Genomic DNA, 26,786 nt, shown 5'->3' with positions numbered 1-26,786 from the left:
AAAAGAAAAAAGAAAAAAGAAAAAAGAAAAAGAAAAAGAAAAAGAAAAAGAAAAAGAAAAAGGAAAAGGAAAAGGAAAAGGAAAAGGAAAAGGAAAAGGAAAAGGAAAAGGAAAAGGAAAAGGAAAAGGAAAAGGAAAAAGGAAAAGGAAAAGGAAAAAGGAAAAGGAAAAAGGAAAAGGAAAAGGAAAAGGCAAGAAAAGAAAAGAAAAGAAAAGAAAAGAAAAGAAAAGAAAAGAAAAGAAAAGAAAAGAAAAGAAAAGAAAAGAAAAGAAAAGAAAAGAAAAGAAAAGAAAAGAAAAGAAAAGAAAAGAAAAGAAAAGAAAAGAAAAGAAAAGAAAAGAAAAGAAAAGAAAAGAGACAAAAAACATTTTAAAAAACAGTAAAACACCCCACAAACAAAAAATATCCCAGACATTAAATAAAGACGATAATAAGGAGTACTCCATAACTACTACAAGGAGCATAGAAATATGGCATGTGATGCTACAGTTTAATCACGTGTCATAAACAACATGTACAAGGAAGACAAAACTTCACAGACAGCATTAGTTCAAGCCTTTTGCAGCTCATATTTCATTTTGCAGCTTATCTGCTTTGTAGGTAGATAATTTGAATTTGCATGTAACAAGATTTTTTTGAGAGTGGGTATCTGCAGAGAGAAGGTAACTTCTTCAAACTTTCTATTACTGCTGCCCCTCATACAATTTCTTCTGCAAGAAGGCTTCTGGGAAGCTCAAAAGAGTGAATTTCCCAGCTCTTGCATCCCAGGAAAGATGGGAGTTGCTTAAAACCAGGTTTTCAGTGAGCACTTTCTTAATTTTCTTTAAAAGTAAGGCCATTTGGTCTCTCTCTAATCAGGAGTGACTGGAATTCCTCCTGCAGCCAGCAGCAGCCTGACACTCAGACAGGAAGTCAAGTGGGTGTTTGGTCCAAACTTAGCTCAGGGGACAAGGCATCCTTGAGCTGGGTACCAGCTGCTTTCTGCTGACAGAAATGCATGGCTGTAGTGACACCCCATATTTCTTCTCCTTGTCTTTTCTCTCAGTTTATTTCAGTTTGTTTCATTGCTGAAATTCCTTTGCATGTTGAAGAAATTAAAAAAAACCCACCTTCTTCTGATGAAATGCTTGCTAATATTTGCATTATTACTACAAAGAGAACTAAGAGTCCTCTGTTGTTGTTAAAAAATATGAATAATAAAGGAAAATGTTAAAGGCGCAACAGCTTTATGGCCCTCCAGAGACAGACAAACATTATTATGCAATATACAAATAAACTTACATCTTCCAGTACTATCTTATATATTTTATATATATATCAATATAATCCAGAAAGAAATGCTTGTGTTGGTCTTTAATGTCAGAAAGTTGTCTCTATTGGTTGTTCAGGACCTAAAGCAATAAAAAAATATTTTTATGTGGCTGTGATGGTAAGAACTTTTAATTTCTGTAACATTTTCTTCAGATGATCTCAAAGTCTTATAAATGATTATGTTTCCTGATACCCTGGTAATATAGTGTGTTTTATTTTTATTTACTTGTTTTAAAGTTTCCTGAAGCAGGCAGAGAGACATAACTGTGCTCCTAATTAGGCACTCTGAAATTTTCCCCTTCATAAAGCCCACAACTGAAGTGCAACCTGCAGATCCCCCATGTGCCTGTCTCTGTGCCCCAGTGGGAGGATTTTTTGCAGGTGCCTATCAGCTGAGGCAATGTTACACAGGCTCTGCTCTGCTCTCTTTTTCCCAGTACTGATTCATTCACTGGCATGCTGCAGGAAGCTATTTTGAAGCATATCTGAAAATTATGTGGTGTTGCAGACAAGTAGTTTATCCCTCCAGTAATGATTACATTTGGCACTATTGACAGTCACACCAAAGGCTCTTGCAGGAAAAATAAAGCACTTCTTTCATCTTTCCAGTTAGATAAATCATTCCTGCAAAATCTCTTGTTATTTAAAAAATCCAGCTTACAATACTGTGCTTGTTCAGGGTATAGCAAACAATAAATAGCTGCAATTCCTGCGCACATATTTTTCTTCATGATTGTCTCTGTCCTGCCCATCCCACCATTATCCCCACTGAATATTTAACTATATCATGCCTAGAGAAGCTTGGAAAAGTGAGGCAGGGTAGTGTAACCATTTCTTGGTAGTGTAACCATTTTTCCTCCCTGGAACAGGAATGAATTGCTGAAGGGAGCTCTCCCCCTGCCTGTTCTCCTTTATCTACTGCAGGCATCGCATGTAGCCATGACTACAGGAGCAGCTCTAAGAGTGAGACACAGCAGCTCCCCTTAGATACCAGCAAGCCTGGTTATACGTCTGGAGGGGCACACCAAAGGCTCCCTCCTGACAAACTCTGAGTCAAGGGGCTGAGGGAACCTTCCATGGTGTGGGCATTTCAAGCCATAACAGTTCCCTCAGCCTTGTGTGCTGGGACAAGCTTATCTCCCTGTCTCACTTGCCCCTTTTCCAAGTGCTGCTGTGTCCCAGGCTCTGGGAGAGCCAATGCTGTTGGCTGGGGGTGGTTTGTGCTGGTTTACCAGAGAGCAGGAAGCCCAGGGAGTAGGAAGATAAGGTGTGTAAGGGAAGGGGAGTGCATGGCAGAGGACTGCTTATGACCAGCACCTTCAGTGTGACTGCATCAGTGCAGCGCTTCCCAGCTCCAGCAGGATTCCACAACCTGCATGTGCATCTGCTGGCAGTGGAAAAGGCATTTGGTGCTGGGGAGGTGGTGTCTGCATTCCACACATTTCTGGGCTCCTCCAGTCTCATCCCCTGGAATGGAGAGCCTCTGATGCTCCCCTGATCAGACCAGTTCTGCACTGAAACACAGAGATACGCTCACATGGACGTGGCCACGCTGCCTCTAGGCCAGCCCATGTAAGTGTAACCTCAGTGTTACAAGGAACTTTACTCACGGCCAGGTCCTTCTCTCCTTCAGATTCCTTCTGTTAACTGATAGTTCCCTGGTAGGCAAGCAGTTGATTGTACAGCACTTGGACAGTAATTAACAGCTGCAGATTGTATGCTAAGTATAATTAGTATTTCACATCTATGTATATATTTCTTTTATTATTACTATTATTAGTGGTGTTAATCAATATTAACCAGCTGTCCATTAGGATATTATTAAAACATTAGAGCGCACAACTGATTGCCTCCATCAGTACTTAAATCGTGTTTATGCCAAGGCTAAAAAAATTAAATAGTGCATTAAATAGTCCTGTGTTCATTTCTTCCAAAAGGAGGAGGTGTCAATGGGCCTGTTCATTATTTGGGGCTATAATTTGCTACTGATACTTAAAAAAACTATGTATTGAAATTTCAGCCCCATTAATTTGTCTATGCATGCAAGCTTGTGTGCATTGGTATGATAGTAACATTTGTAAAATTGTCAAATAATATTACTTATTTAAAAAAACCCAAAATAAATATTGTCTCAAAGGAAATGCTAACTTCAAAGTACACCACATCTTTTTGGTTTCCAGTCCTGTTTATCCCTGGGTAGTTATGTTGAATAATATATGATTTTTCATTACTAGCTGTCCAAAGGGATTACAAAATACACCACACATGTAAGTTAATGTGGCTGTTGGAAACTTGGCTATTACCTTCTCTTTTACATTTTACTTCTTAATTTTAATTGAGCAATATTTAATTTATTTAATATGAGCTACATAACAATCTATTTTTGTGGGTCTTTATCTTGACCTCTTAAATATTCAGGCTTATTGAGTCAATTCTTATTTGATTGATATATAAAGTGTCTATGGAAAGGTCAACTGAAAAATGCCCTTGTGATTAAAAGCAATGAAGATTACATTTAAGAAGTTAGCTGCATAAGTATGAACTTCTGTGTATCTGGATTCATGCAGTCCAATATTTATTAATCTTTCAGCTGTATTCAATTTATATCTGTGTGAAAGAGAGAGATAAAAATGTATGAATACAATAGCAGTTATGCACACATCTAAATAACAACAGTTATGTAAGTAAATTTATCAGTCAAAATGCTGGTTAACAGGCAGATATTATTTTATAAATAGGTTCTTTTTTATAACTATTTTATATATAGTTTTTTTATATAGTAAATTATTCTTGATAACCCAGTTATCACTGGGTTTTTAAGCTTAAAAAAGACTACATTTAAAGGAAAATTTTTCAGTGAAATTATGCATACTCAAATTATGATCAAATCTTCTTCTATCAACACATGATTTGATGTTGGCTTTTTTTCCATGTCTTTCTTCACTATCCTGAGGACAGGTCATATCAGAAAAAGTGCTAAAAGCTGCAGTGAAAATAAAGTTAAAGCTGTTACTACTTCTATGTTTTCACGCACTTGACTTTCACAGCTAAACTGTGTCTTTAAACAGAAGTTATTATAATGATGCTTCTAAGATTCCAAAGAGAAAAAAAAAGCCCAATTAAAAAACCTGATGCTTTATGTAGTGGCAGCCCTTCCCACTGTTATTCCTTACCACAGGATCTGGGCTCTGCATTTCCAGTGTTGGAGCCATGGCTGGGGTCCCAGGCTGGGCTCTGTGCCTGCTGCTCAGGCAGCTCCCAGGCTGTCCCAACAGGGGCTGTTGGATGTTGTTAGTGCCCCTTTCCTCCCAACAGGGAATCTTGTCAACATTAAATCATCATGGTTATGTTTTAAATGAGATTGGAAATGATAGCAGAGAGGCTGAGTTTTACACCTGTGACTAGTCCTCAGCAGGAGGGAAGCTTGTCACAGTCAGTTCTGGTTTCTTGATAGGACTATGCCAACATCAGCTCTGAAGAACTCAGAAATTCACACCTGTGACTTGCTTTGGCTGATAGAGATACTCAGTGACATTGTGGTCTGGTGATGTCATCTGGAAATGGAATGCTTTTTTTTTCCCTAAAACTTTATTCACAGTATGTTGATTTGCTGACTGCCTAGGTAGTCTCTAAATCCTACCCCAACCTGTGAAACTAACATGCAGAATGTGTGTATACTGGCCATATGTGTATGTGTGTCAGCAGCTGCTTGCTGTCAGCTTTGTCACAAATCCCATCAGACAGGTGGCATTCAAAGAAAACTGTTCTATTCAAGAATCTGCTCAGACTTTTGAACCTCTTTGCAGCAGGTCCTAGCCTTTGCACATGCAACATAAAAAAAAAAAATGTGGGTTTAAACTCCCTTGAGTTTATTTAAAATGTGGAAATTTTGTCATAATTACGGGGAGACACATCTTGGTCGCCTGTTTTGGTTCAGCCAATAAACAGTTACAAAATAATCTACAGGGAGAAGTTTTGGGGAAAGGAAAAAAAAAAGCTAACACGTGGTTTCTAAAACACTGTGTGGTCCCTGAGACTTGGGTGTTCCTGAATGAAGACTGACATTCTTCTCAGTTCTTCACAGTTGAAGAACAACCGTTTCAGGCTGCACTTGTGATGTTTCTGACACCATAACCACATTTCCATGGCTTTCTTTGGACCAGACATCCTAGAGCTCCAAAACCTGACCTGGCATGTATCACGAGATTTGGTCTGAACCGACAGGGAAATTCCAGGGATGGGACATCTGGGGATCATTGCCATGTCCACAGCAAATGCCAGAGATTATTCTGTGTCATTTTGCCTGACCTGATCCTGACTTCGCCTACCCTCCATGCCCAGTCAGCTGGAGGCCAAAGCTTCTCTGCAGTTCTGTGGGAGTCCTCCTTGCCAGCTTTGGAGATGCTCCTGTCTCTAATGCCATGCTGAGTCCCACTTCAGGCTTTTGGTATCTGTCAACTTCAGTGGCACCACCTCCATTTACAGCATGGGTGGATTTGGCCAAGTACCTGAGAAGCTGGCGCACATTACACAGCGTGATTCGGATAACATTCCAGCTGTACCTGAAAGGAGGGGTTGGTAATGTGTGATATTGCCCTCAGAGTACTCTAAGAAACTACAAAATCATTATGCAATCATTCAGGTTTCCCTGTCACCAACATGTCCGTATCATTTCACGCATGAAATAGCACATTAAGATGTTATTAGTGGATATGACAATCTATCCTACTTTCCTCCAGGGACTGGATAATGGCTTATGGATATATTAAAACTTTTGATTTTGGCATCTGTTATAACATGATGGATGTGTGGCACACAACAATGTGTTTTTTCTTGCTGAGTTGTTGCAGATAAAATGAGAAATAAATCCACATAATATATGTCTGTTTGGAGATGTCATCTCTGCTCTGATCATGTTCTTTGTTCTCTTGAAAGTGGTGGGTTTAAGTACAAGCATGCATGAATCTACTGTGCCTTTTTTGTTTTGTTTTGGTTTTTTTTAGTAATTGCAGAGATGCTTAAAATTCTTCAGGTAAGGGAACAGATGGAAATGCACTAATTCTGAGACTCCCATCAGGCAACAGCAATCTTGTAGACAAACTATCTACTGAAATGTCCATGATAGTGTACAAATTACTAGACAAATGCATTATTTGGTACTGGTGTTGCATCCCAGTGCTTCTCTCATTATGAAAAGCTAATGTTCCATTTTTAAAGAAGAAAGTTAGGTCAAACTTCTGTTGATTTGATGTCATACAGAGACCTGACAAATTCCTCTGGATAATTTTTTTTCCTTCATTCTACTCTGTGCAACTTGGTCATTTTGGGCTTCCTGTTATACAAGGCTGATATATGTTGAATATCTATTTTCACTGAAATACTGTGTGAAGGGAAGCATGTAAGGAGCTAGCGAGGAAGGAGCTTCATACTAACCCATGCCACCTGCCTTTCAGGTGGATTTTGATGATAAGACTGACTCCTTGTTCTTCAAAGATGGGCAGCGAAGAATTGACTTTGTTTTGGTGTATGAAGATGAAAGTAAAAAAATGACTCATAAGAGGAGTGATCGTAAAAAACAAAAGGTAAGTTATTTTTCCTATATTGGGTGTTAGAGCTGAAAGGCAGAAAGAGGGCAGAAAGGACAGTGCCCTCACCCAGAACAGCAATTGCTTTGCCTTATCCTCAGAGTACTCCTGGGGGCTGGGAGACTGAAGCCCATCAAACTGAGCAGGGAACAGGGTTCGTGCCATAGATTGCTGAGTAAATGGGCAGAGCACTGCACATCGTGTCTGTCAGTGTGTGCTTGGTGACCTCAGAGCATCCTCCTGGGAGGCCACCCTTCAGAAGATGTGAGCAGGAAAATACCAGTGTCAGGTTAGAGTTAGAGACCAAGATCTTCACACTGGCACAATTTTCTGTACCTACAGTGACCTTTTTGTGGAGAGAATCAATTAGGCCCCTAATGGACTTTGGTAATAAAATTAGAATATTCCTAGAAACCCAAAGGAGGCAGCTGACCAGTTGCTCCAGATCACAGTTATGAACACAGCTGCTGACATTCTGCTGACTTCTGATAACATAGCTGAGTTGTTTAAGGGAAATAATTGTACATCTGCCACCAGAATTTCTCCCTGTACAATTCTTTCCCTTTGCACTTCAGCAGCTTTGCCCTTGCCAAGTTTCTGACTCAAGCCAGTGACTTCTTGATTATTCTTTAATCATTTCATCAATTGCATCAGAGCACTACATTCATTTTGGCACACAGGGTCACAAAAACGAGCTCAGCCATGCCACTGAACTGTCTGAGAAATAAGGATCTGTGAGATTTTTCCTTTGGCATCTGCACTCCCCCACCCACCCACATCCTCCTCTGATTTAGTAATAATCCATGTTCCAGCAGCTGGGACAGGCAGGGACGAGGATATCACTGAAAGCAGCTCATATACAAATAATAATTTGCAGTTAGGAAATAGAAGAGTAGGAGTAAAAAAGCCTGTAGCTAAGTTGGTGATACTCATTACACAGTGTTGTTGTTGGTATTAACAGGACAGCCATAAGGAATGTCGTTAGTGGGGTTTGAGGGAGTCCTGCCGTGGGTGGATGTTGTATTACACATGATCACAGGATCAGCAATATAAATTAATTGAAAGAGGTAATTAGACAAAAAAGATGCCCCTTTGGAAAGAATTGTTTTTATCAATTAGCATTTTACATTTATGTTTGTAATACTTGGCCATTGCCCAAATATATTAAAAATATAATGAGCATATTTTCTAAGTAGTGATGGAAAATAAATGTGAGCAGTGGAGTAGTATTTTCAGCACAGCATTAATGTTAAGGCATTAGCCAGAATGAAACCATTTATAATTAGACCAGGAGATTGTGGGTAGGTGTTTGCATAAAAACTTTACTTTCAAAGGTGTTAGTTCCACAAAGATCTGCAGCCACCTTGACTCCGTGGTGTGCTGAGGAGGAGGAAGCAATCTACCTACGCACAACAAATGCGAGGAAAAGACCATATCAGAGAAATGATCAGATAAAGGGAAGACTGATCAGCTGGGGAGCAATTCTGTGGAAGAGGCCCTGGTGGTTTTTGTGGAGAGAAGCTGAACAAGAGCCAGGTGTGCAGCGTGACAGCAGTGGCCAACAAAGCCTGTATGGACAGAAGTACAGCCAGGAGAGTGACACACAAGGCTAGAGTGACAAAGATGTGTCAGAAGGAAGCTAAAACCAGTATTTCCATGGCTAAGTAGCAGCTGAAGCAACAGGGGGACTGTACACATTTACCTTATATCTGAGATTGAAATTAAGATGACGTGGTGCAGCTTTACATCCTTAGAATTCCAGGAAGGAAATGAACATTTTGACCTACTGCAGTTCCCAGAACAGTGTGGGCTTGGTGCTGCCCAAGATACACTCAGATTTCACCCATGTTGGCATAAAAGCTACTTGATAGCTTTACTGACTTTACAGTGTCGTTCAACAGTGTCTTTACTGACACTGTTGTATATTTGGTTATAATTTTTGAGGCAAATGACTTCTACCCTTGTCATGAAATACAACCAAAATAAGGAACATTTGCCATTTAGGATCAATTTTAAATACTGTATACATCACTGTCTGATCAATGATGAAATGAAAATGCCAAATTTTATAAGTAGTATCTTGTGTAATTCAGGGTGCTTTAACCATTAATAGGTTCCTTGCCCATGCTACTCTTTCTTTGACTTCCCTGACAGTTTTATAAAGCTATTATCCAGAGCTTTATTGTGTACAGAATTTGGAAACTCCAGCTTACTAAAAAATAGGAGATTGAGTGATGTCTGTTCCCATAAGGAGACATCCTCATGTCACTGGAGTCAGGAGCAAGTTTTCCACTGGTTATGTGCAATGTTACAAGTCTGTGAAATCTAAAGATTTTGGGAAAAATTCTGACACACACAGCACCCCACCCAATTGCATGGTGTGGAAGTCACTTCAGAATTCAAACTGTGGACATCTGTAGATTTCTGAAGTGAAATGTTTTGTGTGCTGCTGTGGGTGTTTTTTTTATGATACTGAAAGTATTTTGGAGGAGTCCCAAAATTCTTAGTGAATTTAGACAGAAGGATTTGAATATCAGGACACAACCTAGGTATCAAATTTACTGGATTCAGAGAAACAGGGCACAGATCCATGTGTTCTTCTGCAGCAAGAGAAGACTCAGATCCTGGGATTAACATTGTATTGGATTTGAATGGCTTTCTGTTCTTTTTCCAAAGAATTGGATAAATGTAACTGAATGGTCTGCATTGGTTTATAGTAATAAGCAATATTCTTGGGAAAATATCTCAGAGGACAGCAGGAAATAAAACATGGGAGTGATTTGATAGAAGGAATAAAAATAAGGGATTCTCAAGCTCTTGGAGATCCACAGGGCTTCTCTTATTTTCATCTCTTTCTGGTTTAGGGGAGACAGAGTCAAATTAATGAAATGACACCTCATGGAACTTTCTAACATAATTTATAGATCCAAATGCTAGTAAGTAAGTGTCAAATATGCAGCTCAATTCAATCTCTGAACTTAAGTTGGTATACAATTAATTTTGTGAGCACTAGTGAAAAGGAGATTGCCAGGAGAAGATTCCAGAAACCGTACCTTGTAAGCAATTTAAATTCTTGCTCAAAGCATATCATTTAAACCTACAATTTATGCACCCTATTTGTCAGGAGAGCTTACCATCAAATATGACCAGTCTTTTCAGGAATGCTCCCAAACACCAGTTTCACCTGTTGGGGTCCTCAAGGAGTTCACTCTGTAAAGTCAACAGGCAAGAAATGCAAATTCAAAAGAAATCAATGCAGAATGTCATTTTAGTCCATCTATTTTCCCCCAACAGAAATAAACAGAAAGATTGTCAGTAATTTAAATTGGAATGTGGGAAAAACCTTCATTTCCAGCTGTGAAGGAATCTGTGCTTTCTCAAAAATTGACAGATTTTGTTTTTTTTAAATTGAATTAAATTATCACTCTCGGAGAATATTACACACATCTCATTGGAGTTTTTTGAGTACAGCGTTACTGCAAACTTCAGCAGAGCTGGAGAATTTTGTTTTCATAAGCAAACGATGAGCAGTTCCTGCCTCTATATTTGTTCAGATACCAGTTCAGATAACCAGCAACAATAAAACCACAAAAAGAAAAAAAATATGAACAAAAATAAACTTGAGTAATTTTTCAGGCACAAATTATACTCATCCCACTGCTTAGCATGTGTCATACCTGCAGTGAGGGAGCAGCACTTGGGATTACAGGTAAAAGGGTACTTCTGTGCCATTTTATGGAGTGATTTGAGGCAGTAGAGAATGACAGGCTCTGCATGCCTGTGGTGTGCTCAGCCAACCTACTCAGGCAGTCTGATAACAAGTATGAAGGGACTATGGGCACTGGGAGGAGGGCAGCCACACCTGCCTTCATCTCAGCTGGATGGTTCAGTTTTGAAGCAGAAACTCACTGAAATAAAACCTCTGTTCCTGAGGCAACCACAAACCCAAATTCTACTGCTTTGGAAGGAAGGATGACAGAAAAATATGAAGACAGATAGAAGGAGGGAGTTACTTTGCAGTTACTACACATATTTGTAGGACAGAAATGAGTCTTTCCAAGCAGGGTGACTGGAAGCTGTTGTTGAGGGCAGGGCTAGCCTGCAGTATTACCAGTTCTGGGTGGTCACGGATCAGGTTTCAGAAAACCATGAAGCTGGCTTAAAATCAAAGGGTATATCAGAAAATATGTATTCGGAGTTCTTTGGGTTTGCATTTTTGGGGGCTTATTCTCTATAGCATGTTGTGCTTCACATTTTTATGATTGTCTTCAAACATAAGGGAAAGAAGCTTACAGAGCAGAGCTTCTCAATCAATTGATTTTCTGATGCTGACAGCTGGGACTTGGAGGATAGCTTCCAAATACCATCAAAGGAGCTGTGAGGCAGCTAATATTGGTACAATGATCCTCTTCACTTCCTTCAGCTGATTTTCATTGGGGAGGATTTTGGCCCCATGTTCTTTCTCTTATTGACTGTGATTTATCTGTTGCCTGTCAGGTAAGGCAGAGGAGGCTGTTCAAGCTCTCTTTTCTTGTTAAAATTTTCCCCTGAACCCACATGGATATTGTGGTAGGAAACTTTTCTCTTTGCACAAAAGAAACTTAGCAAAGATGTGAGTTCGTGTTCTTCTGTCGCTGTAATCAGAGCAAGTCTTCCCTACCATTTTCAACACACAGGGGAAAAAGTGCTACTGGTCTGCTACCAATTTCCAGACCCACAATCCTGTTAATCTCCTCAGCTTGGCAAGAGAATCACCAGAAATTGAAAGCACCGTGGTGAAAAAGCAGCTCGCAAAACCTGATCTTTCCACATGCCTGTAATATTTGGCATTTACTTACATTCTGCTTTCATTTTCACAAGACTGTGTATGATTATGCATCCTGTGATGTCTTACTCTGCTGAATAGCCATTCAGTCACCAGAACCTATGTCAGGTTTAGATCAGCAGCATTACCATGATTACTTTATTATTGCAACTTAGCCTTGCAGGTAGCTGAGCAAAATACCAGATACTAAAATAAACTTTGGATGGTCTCCACCTTCCAGCCTAATAAACTATTATATCTATATACTGTATTCCCCAGTCAATGCAAAACCACTATAGACTCCTCTGGGTAAAGGTCTACCTCCTCCATAGATCATTATACCCATAATTCAATCATTTATATAAAATACCAAACCCCTTAATTAGCAAAGCCTCCCAGAGGCTTTGTTTCTCACTACTTCAATCCATGCATTATTAGAAATCTTAATACTGTCAACATTCTTCTAAGATTCTGAGGGCAAAATTAATTTTGGAACTCCTTGCTATAATAAATTATTAAAGGGATCTGATTAAAAGATTTTAAAAAATAGTATTAGACTTCTATAAACGAGAATTGCTCTGCATCTATTTTTATGCTATTTAGAAAGAAAATGAAACAGGTATTTAGCTCCTTGCCTGTTTTAGTTGGTGGAACAAAGCAGAACTTGGGTTGAAATATTTTCATGATTGAGTAGTATTCACTTTAGAAACAACCACGTGCATATGGAAGAAGCAAAGAGGTGGGATGAAATGGCAGAAGAGTTACTACTAGAGTGACAAACTCCTGTGTGTTGTGTACTACATATTTTAATGAACTGGTAAGAGAGTTGAGTTTTGATAAAACAAAAATTGCAGAGGAAATCATTATATAATTTACTTAGAAGCCAAGGTGGCTGAAAATCTTTAGCTTTAAAGGAGACTGGAAAACTCTTATTATCTATGAATTATTGAAAATCCAAGAAAATATATTACTGCAAGAAAAACACTCATTCATATTTGTGATTTTTAGTTAAAGCTGTCAGTACAACAAAGATAATTAGATGTACACATCAGAAATTTCTATATTACACACAGACATATATATACAAGGAAAAAATATAAACAACATTATACTGTCACCAATAGCCAAGTGAATTAATGAGACATGGAGAGATCCCTCCATGGAGAGTGCTATCAAAGTCTGGGTTTGTGGTTTAATCCTGAGAAAAGCAAGGAATAAAGACAAAGGTGATAAGTATTGATGAGAGGAAAAAAAATGAGATTGAAATATTTGGCTCTTCTTGTGCCTAGCTTGAGTAGAAGGTGATATTCAGTGGACTAAAAAAGCAGAAAACCCAAAACAGAAAATACAAGAATACAAGAAAAATACTTGTTCACAAAATAAGAAATGAGTCCATTGAGATCGTTGCAGCTGCTGCAGCTGAGAACTAACAAACTATTAATGGGGTGCTCATATTGTTATTCAGTTCCATAATTTTTAATTTCAAGAGTTGCTAGAGTTTTGCAAAAATAGCATTTTCTTGTTTGGGAACTTACAACCATCTTAAAATAGTCAAGAACTGGATGAAACTTATTTGGGTATATAACTGACCTGTTCCTGTGGAACTTCTGAAGATTTTTAGCCTTCTGCTGAAGCATCTTTTTGCCATCTAGAGTGAGTAAGCCTTGAGTCTAGCCCTGAGGATCACTTTCTACATACCTGTCAAAGATCCTAAGATTATCTAGAGGTCATTCATTGACTCTGGTCCTTCACAGTAGCAACAGGTCTTAAGGCAGCTAAAATCGCTATAGAGAATCATGTCACAAAAAACACTGGGTCCTTCTTTAAGTTCCTGAAGTGGGAGATGCCAGATCCTTTAAGCACATGTTAATCAACAAAGAAATGGTCCAGTGGCATGAAAGGAATCTGTGAGTAAGTAGTATCCCCTGAGTCACTCCAGGAACCTTGCTGCAGCCCTAGTCTAACCTGGTAGAGGAATAAAGCTCTCAGTCCCCAGTACATTTAAGTCATCATCTTCTAGCAAACTGCTCACTTAAGGGCAGTCCCAGCTGCCTACAGGTGCCCCCCATTACCCATGCTGATATTTGGACATGCAGTTTGTAGCTCAGGGAGAGCGGGCTACCCTTGACTCACATAAAAAAATAAATCATTGAGGAGACTCCCAGTTGGTGCAGATAGCTTTTAAATTTGATTGCTACACACAAAGTTTCAAAATTCCTTATAAATCCCTTATGGAGTTACATGTTTTGAATTTGAGGGGAAAGGGGATGTTTCTGTGTTTCTTGGGAGGAGGTCATCTGCATGGAGAAGCGGATTCGAGATCGGAAAGATGTTTCAGGTTTTTTGTAACTCACCATCTGCCAAGTGCTGCTAACTACGAAATAAAATTTAAATTAGCCACAAATTTGATCTTTACTGAGGAAAACTTGTTGTGTCCTTTTGGGGACATTAAATGCTCCTGGAACAGTGCCACTAACTCTCCAAGTGCTACAGCTTTCAGTTTCTTCCTATAGGGATGTAATCCATGAACTAAAATGTATTGGGATACTACAGTTTGAACTGCTGTGTGAACTCATGTGATTACTGTGAAGGAAACATAAAGTTACAGGTTTCTTGAAGGAAAGTGAGATGAAAAGCACTTGAGATTAAATCTCTCTGAAGGAAGATTAATATAGTTCATTAGTGACTAAAGGTGAAAGAGATCAAAATTTCAGGGGGAGATTTCAAAATTCTTGAAATCTGAGTCACACTTACACCTCAGTAATGTATCAGAAACTGAGAGGATAAATGCTCCACAATTGCATTTAAAGCAATATTGCTTATCACACAAAAAAGCTGATCAGGATTAACTAGTAGGTAGTACATATCACCACAGTAGCTATCAAGTGGGCTACAGAGATAACATAATGATGGTTTTGGGAGGAAATTCCATTTTTCTGTGCATACATATTTGTGAAATTTGGAACAGATGTTTTACGGTGTTCAATATCTTTTAACAGAGGAAGAGACAAGTATATGAATCAAACCTGATAAACAATGGCTTGCAACTAGAAGCAACGAGGTCGGTGAGTGCTATTCTCTGTAGATGGCTGTTCTGAGAGCAGAGCTGCCCCTGGGGGACTAAGGAAACTGAATATATGAATTCACTGTAAGATTTCTCTCCCCTCAATTAAAAAAAAGGCCCACATTTTCTTCCCTTAGCAATGTCTTTGTGATCTGATGCAAAATCTTTTTAAACTTTTATGTCTGCTCCTTCCTCTTCAAAATAAAAGATGGGAAGCTGTGAGATTATGTAGATCGTGTTTGCTCAGAGCTCAGAAGATAAAAATTACAGTCTGTACCCTGCAGAGAGGCACTTCCCATAGTCTGGCTGTGTAGCACAGGTGGGAAGCTAGTGTGTGTGTGGGGCAGAACCTGCCAGAAGAGCAGTGCACATGATCCTGCTTCTCTCAAGGCCTGGCCCTGTGCAAGCAGTTCTGCCGTGCTTTGTATATTTTGGACTGCGGTGTCGCCTGCAGGCAGTTCAAGAGCACTGTGGTAATGCAGACCAGCTGCCAGAGCTGCTGTCTCTGGCAGGGAGGGTTAGAGCCCCTCCAAATCTCTTTCTTCCTATCCTGCAGGGCTGCAGTGCTCTATCTGTGTCTCCTCTCCAGGACAGTCTCTTCCAGTCTAAATTTGTTGTTGTTTGGTAATCTGTGGTGAGCTCCAGAAATGGTTGCTTTGCCCCCTCCTCACAAATTAGACTCAGAATCTATGGCACCACAGTATTTATTTGTCTGCAATGGGGGCTCCTGCTGCAGGTCCAAGAATGCATTCTGGTTCTTCACATTCATAAGAAAGTAAATTGCTGTCTGGAAGGCTGCTGCTGACCTGGTGCTGTACTTACATATTGCAGTCTTCAATAGTTCTGCTGTGATTATGACTGAAAAACATTTGAAACTGGACATTTCCCCAGGCTAGATCAGATACCTGAGCAGTGTTCCTGAGCCAATGAGCTACATAAGGGAATTTCATGTGGCTGACACTCACTAATGCAGGGCAGCAGGAGGTCTACAGGCCATGTGTAGACAGGAGGCAGGAGTGGCTCTCAGGGTTCCCACTGCATACTGCGGCTGGTTTGGGCATTCCACTGGGAACAAATGTGCCCCATGCTGTCTTTTTCAGCAGTTTCATATAATTTCCCTTTCCCTCTCCCCATCCTCTCTAGGAAGCTTGGAATTCTTGTTGCCCAGGAGCACCCTTGAGTGCCTAGCCTGCTGCCATCACCCAGGGCTGTAAGTGAGCTGCTGGGGAGTCACTGGCAGCTCCAGAGCCATGCCTGCCCAGTCAAACTATAAGTAAAAAGAGTCCTAATGACCCCATAGGAAGAAAGTGTCACACTTAAATTATTTTATAAAATACTTTGCTTAGATGTGAACGTTAAGTATTAAGGGCACATTTAAGAGTGTTTTTTTATATATCTTTCTATGCCTTCATCTGCCTGAGTGTTTTCTCATGTCAGCACTTTTACAGCAGCCAATGATATATTCGCTGGGATGGACAGTGAATGCAACTTTGAGCAGCTCATCTATGAGCTGTAAAGAGAAAGAAAAATTTAGATAGTTCAAGAATTGTTAAAATGAGAAGTTCTTTGCTTGCATACTAATTTTCAATATTCTTTCATCTCAGGTTGTGGATGAGAAACTTATTTTTGTGAAAGTGCATGCACCTTGGGAAGTGCTGTGCGCGTATGCCGAGGTTATGCACATCAAACTGCCTCTGCAACACAATGACCTGAAAACCCAAGACTCAGCTTTCAACTGGTTCAGTAGGCTCTTCAGGGTGGATGAAAATATCATCAAACCTGAGCAAGAGTTTTTCACTGCCCCTTTTCAAATGGAGTATTTGTCCAGCTTCTATATCCAAGACAAAGACACTTTTTTCAATCCTGCAACTAGAAGCCGAATTGTAAGTCTATGGAGTATTTCTAGAATTTACTCTTAAAAAGAAACTATTCCTTTTACCAGATCCGTGTGATTACCTTCCTTAGAACATCCTAAGAAATTAAAAACGTTTGGGATGCAATTGTCCTGTGTAATTTATGAAATAGCCTGGGCAATCCGGAAGGAAAACTTTACTTGAATTTGTCCTATTTCTCTTCCACCTGAATTTAAAGGAGGGATTTGAATGGGTTGTATACCCCATGCAATTAACTCTGTCTACATTTCTCTACTTACTAGGAAATAGTCTACTTAGTCTTTCCTAACTTGATGGTATGCTGAGACAGATATAGCTGTATATGATTTCTTTCAGGTTGCAAGGACACAAAAATATTTTTTTTAAATTTCAGGTTCATTTTATCCTGTCCCGTGTGGAATATGCAACAAAAAATAATGTGAAAAAGTTTGGCATTAACAAATTACTGGACACTGGAATCTACAAAGCAGCATTTCCCCTCCATGATGTAAGTCCGGTGCTTGTAACTAAAATACACTTTAAAATAGAGGTCTGAACTATAACTAGATATATATATCCTCTAGATATATCAAAGGATACAAGCACTCTTCCTCAACTGTTATTATATCCACATAGAAGAATAGGATGTGGTTTCACTAAAGAGATTTTTCTTCCAAAACACTAAAATGTTTCTATAAATGAAAAACAATATATTTCACTTGAGAGTTCTTAAACTTGTATTCTCTGGGAGATGTATTTCAGTAAAATACCTGGACTGAGACATAGTTCCCATGACACACTGCCTTATCAGTCCTAAATCAATGTTTCATTAGTATGCAATATTCCAATATTAAAATTCTTATGAACTTGTTGATATCAAATTGTTGATAGGGATGTAGACTACAACTCTTATTTTAGGATGTGTGAAAGTTTTCCATACTGAGAACAGTCCCTTGGTTCCCAAACATTGCAGCATACATGCATGAGACTCAGATTTCCACAGGAAGACTCTGCCCAGCCAGTCCAGTGCCTCACAGGTGTCAGAATCTTGAAGAGAAAAGCTTCACTGGTTTCAGTTTCACCTCGCAATAATAACAAATCCAGCTTTTGCAGCTACACTTCTGAAGCTTTTCAAATTATATCATTTGAATGAGAAAGTTAATGTTGAAAATTGTAGAATTGAAAGAATAGCACCAAAAAAAAATCAAGGAGAAAAAAATCAGATTTCAGAATATTTGACAAAGAAAAAACTCCACGTGAGGCTGTGAATGCAAAGTGAGCAAAGACTGAGGGCCGATTTTCTGTATTCTCTCTATTGCATAACCACAACATCCCAGCTTGTCCACCTCAGAGCCACCATTCTGTGTCCAAGGTGTGTTCTGTCAAGAAGACATTGGGAACATGGGAGGTCAGGAATGATAACTGCTTCAGCTGCATGGACTTGGCTTAAAATATTTAGGAGGCCTCTAAGGTTTTCAAAGACACTTTTAAGGCAGAATCAAGACAAACCATGTTTCTTGTAAGTAATCAAAGCTTTACAGAATGGAATTAATACAATTTGTGACTAGCCATTTTAAAGTTTTCCTTTTAAAGACTTAAAACCTGCCTTGCAGGCTATTTCTATCATGGCTTGGGGAATTTTGACTCAGTATGGCTAGTAATTAATGACTGTCTTTTTATACTGTTGAAATGATACATCACAGCTATGCTGAAAATGAAAAGCAGCAGATAAATTTCTACAAGCATCACTCATCTTGTTGCATCTCAGATATAGAATGGAAAAATGTCTCAAATAAAACAGGTTTTATTGAAATAGCTTTTAAAATAGCCTACTAAGAAATACAAAGATTATCTCCATGTGAACTCTCTTTTAAATTTAAAACAGAGACTAGAGGCCCTGGATTTTTCCCTCAGTCTTTCCAGCCTGTATTCTAGTACAGTATAATTTTGAAGCAAAGCATGTGTAGTATGTTTAAGTTACTTAAAATCCATTTTAATTCAGTCCTGTTCTCTAATTAGAATGGATCCTTTTTTATTTTCTATTTCTAAGTGCCAAGATGTTGACAAGTGCTTAGATTAAGCTCATGATGAGTCTCTGTTATTTTCAGCTCACATATGTACAGCGTTTACTTTAGCATTCAGTGCCTCTCTGACAACCTTCTATCCTGAATCCTGGTGTGCTCTCAGAGCTGCTGCTCCTTTTCCTGGTTTGCAGTTAGGCTGTCTAAAAGGCTACAACAGACTCTAGCTTCATGGTATAGAAATCACCTGCAGAGATGAGAGATGAGCTGCCCTGGTTAGGTTTTAGGGGTATCTTCTCATGCTCGTCCTGTTTTGCAGTCAAGTTTTAGGCACCTGTCAACTGATCCCAACTGCCCGAGTGAACGATATCTGCTCTACAGAGAATGGGCTCATCCTAAAAACATTTTCAAACTGCAACCCCTGGATTTCATCAGGTTGGTGAAACTGGCACTGGACTAAGGCAGGGAGAACAAGAAATCTATATAATAGGTCTGATTTTGGGGAAATCAAGGAGACAGAGGTCAGTTTTGAGAGAAGATACATACGCCCAGATCAGCTCATGCACAGGAGCATAATTTGATGATGAGCTGGTTTATGAAAAGACAACCACTTAAAATTTTCTTTGTGAGGTATGATCTTTTCTCTTTTTCCTTTTTCCCTCCCATTTCTATCCTTTTACAAAAGCATGCAATACTACTGCAATCCCAAAGTTGAAAACAGAGAACTATGAAAATAAGGGCTGGCATAAAATGTGTGAAATGAAGAGCCATTTGAGACAGAAATTCAAATTTACTTGTGTTTTAACCAAAAAAAATAAACAACCCACCTTTCTCCTCCACAGGAAATACTATGGAGAGAAAATTGGCATCTACTTTGCTTGGCTGGGCTTTTACACAAATATGCTGACTGTGGCTGCAGTTGTAGGAGTTGGATGTTTTCTGTATGGATTCCTGACAAAGGACAACTGCACATGGAGGTACCTGATCATGCCTGGTTTAATGTCTTGTGCAATTTTTATCAACCCTGTACACAGGGAGACAGAACAGGGTTTGCAAGACACTGCTTAATGAAGGAGGCAAAATTAAAGGGCCTGAGAGCAGCTGCCATGGTGGATTTGAAAGCAAAGGCATAAAATATTAGATAAATAATGGATATCCATGGACCATTACAGTGATAGACATCCAAGAGTTTACTATTTCATGATTTTATTTGTATTTTGCATGAGGTTCACCATACCTAGTGTAGAAACACAAAGAAAAGAGTGACAATCAGAAGTCAATACAAATTGCCATAAGACATAATTTTCACTGTGGTAATCCTTAAACTAGATACCCAAAGATGTTAAAAATTTCCTTCCTCTAATTTGGGAAAATACAGGAAGTGCAACAGCACAGGGGCCTTCATCTGCTTAGTGTACCTTGGAAGGGAAGGTATAGCCATGACACAGACTCTTTCATCAGAACACAACAAAATTCAGTCATGGACAAATGACCCAGGGGAAAAAAAAAATGATGTATTGTGTCCAGGAACCTTAAGGCCATCCAGTTGTACACCCCCTCCTGGACAGGTGCTCACAATCCATGCTGAAGGGCTATTCCAGAGCTCCACTCCTGTGCCAAATTTATACCTATTTACCTTTTTGCCAGTATTATGATTTAGTTAAGCAGCTCAGCTCTGTCCCTGGTGCTTACCCCGCGATGTGCACGTAGAAGGTGATTACATTACATTCCAGCCTCCACCATGCTGGGTTAGTGTGTATGAGACAGCAGCTCCTTTGCCCTCTCTGAGACAGGCCTGCAAACCCGTGAAGCACCGTGGCAGCTCGCCTCTGCACAGTTTCCAGTCTGATCCTGTTTAGAAGGCCACAGGGACTAGGTAGTCCTTTGGGGTGTGCAACTATTCCTTGCTCTGCTAGGCAGCGCTTCCTTCTCCCATCAGACTTGGTATGACAGCACGTGTGAGCACACAGCTCTGGGTTTCCTACTGAAGACTGCAAGATGTTTTAAGAGCTGATTTATTTTTGGTGTGGGCAGTTTTGAGAATTACCACCATGTAAAAGGACTGGAAATTGTTTTCCTCCTGTGTCATCCATTTTAGAGATGAGGACTGTGAACGGAAATGGGGATAAGTTGGCAGGACAAGGGTTGGGGGTGGAATTCTTGAGTGCAGATCACTGGTAAATTATTAATTAATTCCCTGAGATTATTGGACTGTCTTCATGTGTGGAAAAGGACTAAAGAATTTAGTGTTGGTGAGTGACTGACTAGTTTTGTTTTTAGCCAAGAAGTATGTGACCCCAACATAGGAGGTAATATCATAATGTGCCCTCAGTGTGATAAAGTATGTACCTACTGGAACCTCACCATCACTTGTGAATCATCCAAGGTAACTACATTTACAGCTTATAGACACACTTTTGAGCTTCAGTTGCACTTTCTCTGCTACTACATATAAAAAATGTTGGTCCTTCATTAAAGTCCTGCAGAACTGCTAAAAATGTGCAAATTGTTGTTCCTTTTGATACAGCGACTCAACTTCAAAAAGTTAAAACAGCATTAATTGCTCCAATTTGACCTAAGATGAAATTTATTATTTTTTTTTTTAATTTCACATAGCTGCTGATAGTTTATATGAGAATAAAATGCTATTTTAATTGAAAATTGGTTCCATTTGGGGGTACTTCTACTTGAGGGAAGGGAGGATTCAGTTAAAGCCTTGATTCAGTAGCTTTCAATCAATTTTTCTAAGGAAACATTTAAAGCTTGTTTTGACATTTCTAATTTCTGCCTCCTCCCTGCGTGAAGAAGTTATCTGGATCTATGCCTTGAATTTGATCCATGTTGCCAAGGAGAAGATGGGTACAAGGAGAGGCTGATGTTGGCTATGACAGAAGCTGTGGCACAGCCGTGTCCTGTTGCCTGCTCTTTATTCCTGTAAAAAGGAGCCTCAATTTCTTCCCCCATTACATTGTCTCACTAAGCTAATGTTAGCTTTTCATCATTCCCCTCTGTAGATTCAGTCCCAAAACTGCGATTTTTCAGCTGTTCATCAAAAATATTTTGCCCAACTTTAATGTGTTGCATCAGCACACTTATATGTTAAAAGAAATAAGAATTCTGGGAAGAGGCTATGATGGAAAAAAAAAGGAAGATAGTGACCACAGAGGTATTTCATCAGAGTGTGGTTTTACTAACTAGCTTACTTGTTATCCTGCTTATGAGAACCAGATGTGTCCATGGCCGTAGTGGCTGTACTAAAGATCCATAATTCTATACTGAGTTCCCAGACCAGAAGCACTGTTTTTCCTCTTAGTGTGCAACAGATGGAAGGAAGTTTGGTAGCACACCATTTTACTATCCCTCATAATCCATATATGGATTTTATTTTTAATTCTGAACTTTAGCATTTCACTTCCTTGATTTCCTGGAGAGTGGTGTGCATGGACAGAAATTGAGGAAAGCTATCCACAAGGGTTGTTTATGAAACTACATAAAAATTGAAAATCAACATTTTCAGTAAGCAGCTTCTGGGTTCTGTTCTGAGTTGGTGTAGAAGAATAAAAATGGTCGGTTATATTTTAAGACTTTTTTTCTTTTCCACTTTTCCAGAAACTCTGTATATTTGATAGCTTTGGAACACTGGTGTTTGCAGTATTTATGGGAATATGGGGTAAGTCAATTTCAACAACTGTGGTTTGTTATCTAATTTTGGCCAAGCCTCCACCATCAGCCAAGAAAACATGGATAAATTTGCACTGACTTCATTTGCTAGCACTTAGGGATTCACTGGGAAGTAGCTCCATAGAAAACAAGCACATTCACGGGAACTCATCATAAGCAAACAAAAAATTGTAGTCCTAAAAGTTAGTCTTCAGTATTTGCTCTGTTTTGATGACTTGAAGAAAAGTCTGAGGGAGGTGGTTAAGGCTGCCACATGTTCATCCAGCAGGAGCCAGCCACATGCTTAAGTATATCTGTCAGAGGAGCTGGGTTTTTTTCCCAAAGACTTATGGAGGTGCTTGTGCTATTAACAGCTGCATAACTGCACAATGCAATTGGAAAAATAGTAATTTGTTATATTTCCCAGGATTTTTTTTCATTCTGTCTTTAAGAAGCTGATTGTAAAATGTGTAGTAGGTTACAAGGACTAGATTTATATTTTAGCAGAAAAAAATGTATATGCAACCAGGATGTTTCCCACAGGTGAAAACACTTGGTGCTATATTCAAGGGATTAGGCAAGGCTTATTTTTCAAGAAACAACTTATTTATTCATATGAGTAGCTTTTTTAACTAGCTTTTATTGCAGTGTCTTATCCAGTAATTACAGAAGTAAGTTCCGTGTTAGGTCTGTATACAGGGTACTATAGAGAATGTATCTCATGTGGCATTTTGAATTCCTACATAGGCTGACAAGAATGCAAAAGTTTGTTTCTTTGTAAAACATACTGTATTTTTATTTCCCTATGATGACCTGAAGTGCTTCAAAATAACTCTTGATTTAAAGAAATGTAAGATGAAATATATAATTTCAAAAAGAAGTTTTCTTCCAAAATATATGCTAAATACCAGCAGGGAATTCACTAAATTAAAAGTTATTAGAAGTTTGATACTAATTTAATCTCCTCCCATCATGTCAAGAGTTAATTTATTGGCAATTTGGTTTTTAATTAAAATTGTGCTTCCTGTTTTGAAGAATGGTTCCAGGAGCAATAATTACTAAGTTAAGCTTCATGGTTTGTAGAGATGGCTGCAAGGCCTATTAGTATTCTTGTTGTAAGACCACTGTATAAAGAGGTGAATTATATAACAGAAATTCAACCAAAATTGTACTGAATCCAAATGACCCATGGTCCTGGTGTAATTCCAGCTGTAATTTTCATCTTGCTCTATTACTTTTTTTAGACCTTATCCAAAACAATTAGTATTAGACTCATAGATATATTATTGCATCATTATCATTAATACACTTCTAATAAGTGCATATTTTCTTCTATGTATTCCCTTCAAAAATCTTAAGGCACTATAAAACACCAGGGAATTTGGCCTCAGGAGTTAGCCCTTTTTATACATTAATGCTCTGCCAATTCTCCTTTTGATGGTAAGACTAGATTGGCAAAGGCCATGAACAAGATGCAGCTTCCACTTCACTTGCTGCCATTCCTGGATCCCCTTTCTGAGCAAGATCAGTTAAACCAAGAAATGTTCTCCAAAGGAGGCACTTCTTCTCAGACCTTGCTGACACAGCTTCAGAGGCAGAATACCTGGGCCAGCCTGGGGCTTGTGTTGGGAGACACACGAAAGGACGTCATTCAACATGATGTGAAATGACTGCTTTGATCTCCTGATTCTGAAATGCCATCCATTTCTGCTGTTGAAACAATCTTGTTTCAAATTAAAAGGAAAATGGCAAATCCAGCAGGAGCTCCTTTCCCACCCTGAAAGACACACCTTGTCTAACAGGGGGCTGGGAGAGCTGTCCCTGTGTTATGTGCCCTTCTGTCACAGTTAGCATGTGAGGCTATCATCCCAGAAGGAATCCCTGCACTTCTGGGCTCTCCAGCAGCAGCTGAACTTGCAGCTGGAACAAATCAGTACAGCCTGTAGATTCCTGTGATTTGGGCTGGGCAGCAATTAGAGGTTTATGAAAGACTAATGTCCTTGCTCTGCAGGAGAAAGCAGATGAGACCCTCTGGTCTGTTGCTTGCAATGTCCTTGCTGCTCCTAAGCAAAAAGGAGTAAAGAAGTCCTTGTGAAAGAGGCCCCTGAATAATCAGGGGAGCAGGGTTTTCTGGAGTGTTGCCTGTTTGCAGATGCCAGGGTCATCTCACAGCCCAGCCCATGGAGTTTCCTGGGTTTTAAATGTTTCAGTTTGGGATTTTTCAACCACACCTGATTTTAGACACAACCTTTGATGTTTGGACTTGTAACTGCATGCCACTGAGGTTTCATCATTCAGAATGAGGGGCCAAACTAGTTAAAAAAAATAAAAAAAAAGAAACAAACCGATTTTAGGATTAATTACTCCCAGACAATGAGAGCAATAAGAGTGCAGTGAATGGATATTACTCCTCCTGGAAACAGTGCTGCAGAGCCACACCACTCATTTCATCTAAGACTCCACCCTGTTCAAGAATGAAACATCCAGGTATGCCAGGGGGCATGGTACTGACACCCAGCATCCTGAGCTCCTCCCAGCCTTCCCATCTGGGTTTGTCATTGCCTCTGCTGCCAGACCTGCCTGCATAATGTCTTGGGACAAGGTAATGAGTTTGGCTGGATTCATGTTTAGCTGTACTGCTTAGCACTTCCAGCTGTAGGAGCGCAGTCCAGGGAAACGGCTGGCCCAGCCCAGGGAGTTTCTAAGCTCCATGCCATACAAAAGAGCTGAAGTCTCTTCAGGGCTGTAGTAGCAGAGGAGGAAAGACAGCTGTATTTCAGCAGTTTTACCTGAGCAAACAGTGTTTTTGTGTCTGCAAATTGATAATTTGTCTACACAAAATTTGCAGTGTGAATGAGCATGAGCTCTTCCCTGTGACAATTTTTAGCACACTGAGCTTAATTTTTCTAGAAAATACTGTACTTTCCAGCATTTTGTCTTCACCTATCCAAGCAACTTAGTTTCTTAAGCATCCCATGTTAAACTTTTTCAAAGCAGTCTGTAATATGAAATCCAAAGTGCTCTCACTGTGGCCTTAGGCAGAAGGAAAATGCATAGATAAAGTATGTACGTTCTTTAGCATGTGGTTACACCACCATTTACCTTAGGTTTCTCGTATTAAAGTACCTATAAATCCATAATTGCATAAAGGAGTAGATCCAGTTGTTTTCACCATTGCATTAGCCAGTAAGGGTTTTATTCCATGTCTGTGAAAATCTGTATGGAATACCATGTGTTACAGCCCAGAGGGGTCAAGCAGTATCCAGTACTCACGTGGTATTACTCATTTTGTCTGTCTTTTGGATAGTTACCTTTTTTTTGGAGTTTTGGAAGCGGCGGCAGGCTGAGCTGGAGTACGAGTGGGACACAGTTGAGTACCTGGAGCAGGAAGAGCAAGTCCGCCCGGAGTACGAAGCTCGCTGCACTCACGTAGTGATGAATGAAATCACACAGGTAGGGAATGTTCTGATAACTGCTGATGGTTACTGCTGTAGACATGCTGTGAGCAGACACGGTGAAAATGGTGAATCGGGACTGGAGCTCCATACATCAGCAGTGCCTCAAATTGATAGGCTGGCCTGAAAACAGTGACTTGATAAAGTACAGATGCAGGGAGAGGGAAGGGATATCTAACTGAAAGCACTTTGAAGGCCTGTTTGAGGACCTTCCGCTCCTGAGGTTCCTCTTTCTTAAATAAACAGTATCAGACATTGTCCCCAGCTTAGAAGACTAAGTCTACTTTATTAAATCCCCCAAGAAATTATTAAATGTTGCTGCCAGAGGCCAAGATCATGGAGCATTTGCTATCTTGGCCTAGGAATGCATCAGGAAAAAAAGGTGAATAGAGAGAAACGTTGCATTATTATATATGATGCCAAGAATGTTTTTTTAACCAAAGATGTTTCTGTTTGAAACATGTATAAATAGCTATTGTTGCTAAGTGCATATGGATGAAATTATGATTAATAACAAAAAACTTGCAGAGACAAGGATAAACCTCATTTCAATGACAGAGGATTTATATTTATGAAGATCTTAGTTTAGATTTTTATTTATTATACATTTGAGTAGCTTTAGCTTTGGTGGCTTACTCATATATAATAATTTTATATAATAAAAGTTTCACTTTTTATTATTCTCTGTCAATAGATTACTCTGTCTTTTATCTAATCATTTGCACTGCTTTCACATTCCATCCACGTTATACTAAAGTTTATTAGAGGGCACTTGAAAAGTTTCAAAATTAACTGCCATAGTTGAAACTATCCTATATAGATCTTCTTTTTATATCTTGTACTATCAAAAAACTCACCCTGTTTAAAAGCTTATAAACCTATGCCACCTTGACTATATAAAGTCATAGCTAGAAAGTTCCTTTCAGATAGTTCAAAGAGTGAAGAATATGCTAAAATATTTTATTTTGATCCTCAGAGATTTTTTAAAGATTCAGTGAATTTTCACAGTACCAC

The 26,786-nt window shown here is 39.2% G+C and overlaps 1 protein-coding gene across 2 annotated transcripts in view; it reads left to right on the top strand.

The window, feature by feature from the left end:
• Positions 1-26,786, top strand: part of ANO6 (anoctamin 6) — a 70,233-nt gene that overhangs the window by 27,913 nt on the left and 15,534 nt on the right. The window contains exons 3-11 of one of the 2 annotated variants that reach the window (XM_086884636.1): positions 6,766-6,894; positions 14,701-14,766; positions 16,370-16,648; positions 17,031-17,144; positions 18,977-19,092; positions 19,500-19,634; positions 20,938-21,043; positions 22,267-22,327; positions 25,625-25,770. In XM_086884636.1, coding sequence (XP_086740762.1) covers positions 6,766-6,894; positions 14,701-14,766; positions 16,370-16,648; positions 17,031-17,144; positions 18,977-19,092; positions 19,500-19,634; positions 20,938-21,043; positions 22,267-22,327; positions 25,625-25,770 — 1,152 coding nt within the window. The remainder of the gene's footprint in view (positions 1-6,765; positions 6,895-14,700; positions 14,767-16,369; positions 16,649-17,030; positions 17,145-18,976; positions 19,093-19,499; positions 19,635-20,937; positions 21,044-22,266; positions 22,328-25,624; positions 25,771-26,786) is intronic. The other variant, XM_086884637.1, reaches the window with a different exon arrangement.

The sequence above is a fragment of the Cyanistes caeruleus genome, chromosome 4 (genome assembly GCF_971803275.1).
Source record: "Cyanistes caeruleus chromosome 4, bCyaCae1.hap1.1, whole genome shotgun sequence".
Classification (NCBI taxonomy): Eukaryota; Metazoa; Chordata; class Aves; order Passeriformes; family Paridae; genus Cyanistes; species Cyanistes caeruleus.
This window is presented reverse-complemented; position numbering and strand designations above follow the sequence as displayed.